Source organism: Penaeus monodon, chromosome 25 (genome assembly GCF_015228065.2).
Source record: "Penaeus monodon isolate SGIC_2016 chromosome 25, NSTDA_Pmon_1, whole genome shotgun sequence".
Classification (NCBI taxonomy): domain Eukaryota; kingdom Metazoa; phylum Arthropoda; class Malacostraca; order Decapoda; family Penaeidae; genus Penaeus; species Penaeus monodon.
The window spans coordinates 40,078,826-40,079,785 of record NC_051410.1 but is presented as its reverse complement, the minus strand read 5'-3'; the positions used below and the strand labels follow the sequence as shown (position 1 = coordinate 40,079,785).

Below are 960 nucleotides of genomic sequence, written 5' to 3'. Positions count from 1 at the left end.
ACACACACACAACTAGAATATTAGCAAGAAAAATTAACACTTCATACCTACCCTAAGTATCGTTACCATTTTTCATCATGTAAAAGGAAAACAAAGTGGCGCTATCAGCTGGTTTATGCATATTTATTTTCTTGCCTTTCAGCTATTCCGTTACTCCTACCTCGCCCGCCACACCATTCTTAACCTTGAGACCGGGTGAGTTACCACAAGCGTACAGCTCTGTGAACAAATTTACGTAAATACATAACTTGTGCGTGATGAGTCCAGCCATTAAAATGTGCCTAAATTAGTAGGCCTATATGATTCTTTTCATTTGTATTATTCATGTTTATTATCTTTTTTTCTTTCCCAGGGAGGCCATACCGCTGGCGCCTCAGCGGGTCAGGTCCAGGAATGATCAGCCGCCGCTGCTGTACGCCACCTGGGCGCCCACTGACGACGCCCTCGCCTTCGTGTCTCACAATGACCTTTACTACACCACTGGCCCCGACTTGGCCACCATGTACAGGCTGACTGATACTGGCCAGATCGGTAGCATCTTTAACGGCATCCCCGACTGGGTGTATGAAGGTGCGTTGACGGGAAACTGTATGTCTGAAGTGCATTTCTTTTTCCTCACTTTATTTCACTATCCACTAGATCTGTAACCCAACACACGGCAATTAACCGAGCGCATAATCAAGAAAACGGTTATCTCAACCTAGTTTACCAGCAAATATATATATATTTTTCTCTCTCTCTCTTTTTCTAACCCGCGCCGTTTCCCCCGCCAGAGGAAATTCTGAGTTCCAACTCCGCCCTGTGGTTCGGCCCCAACGGTCTGCGCCTCGCCTTCGCCACCTTCAACGACTCCCGCGTCGACACCATGAACTTCCCTCTCTATGGTCGTCCTGGAGACCTCTCGTTCCAGTATCCTATCCAGCAGTCCATTAAATACCCGAAGGTGAGAGGGAGTTTGCG

General features: G+C 47.3%; 1 protein-coding gene and 1 long non-coding RNA gene across 2 annotated transcripts in view; one reads left to right on the top strand and one right to left on the bottom strand.

Moving 5' to 3' along the window:
• Positions 1-960, top strand: part of LOC119589268 (venom dipeptidyl peptidase 4-like) — a gene marked incomplete in the record, with an annotated part of 98,295 nt that overhangs the window by 93,368 nt on the left and 3,967 nt on the right. The window contains 3 exon segments of the mRNA XM_037937887.1: positions 143-195; positions 353-570; positions 774-943. Coding sequence (XP_037793815.1) covers positions 143-195; positions 353-570; positions 774-943 — 441 coding nt within the window.
• The window catches only part of LOC119589269, an 11,272-nt gene that overhangs the window by 9,959 nt on the left and 353 nt on the right, over positions 1-960 (bottom strand). The window lies entirely within an intron of this gene.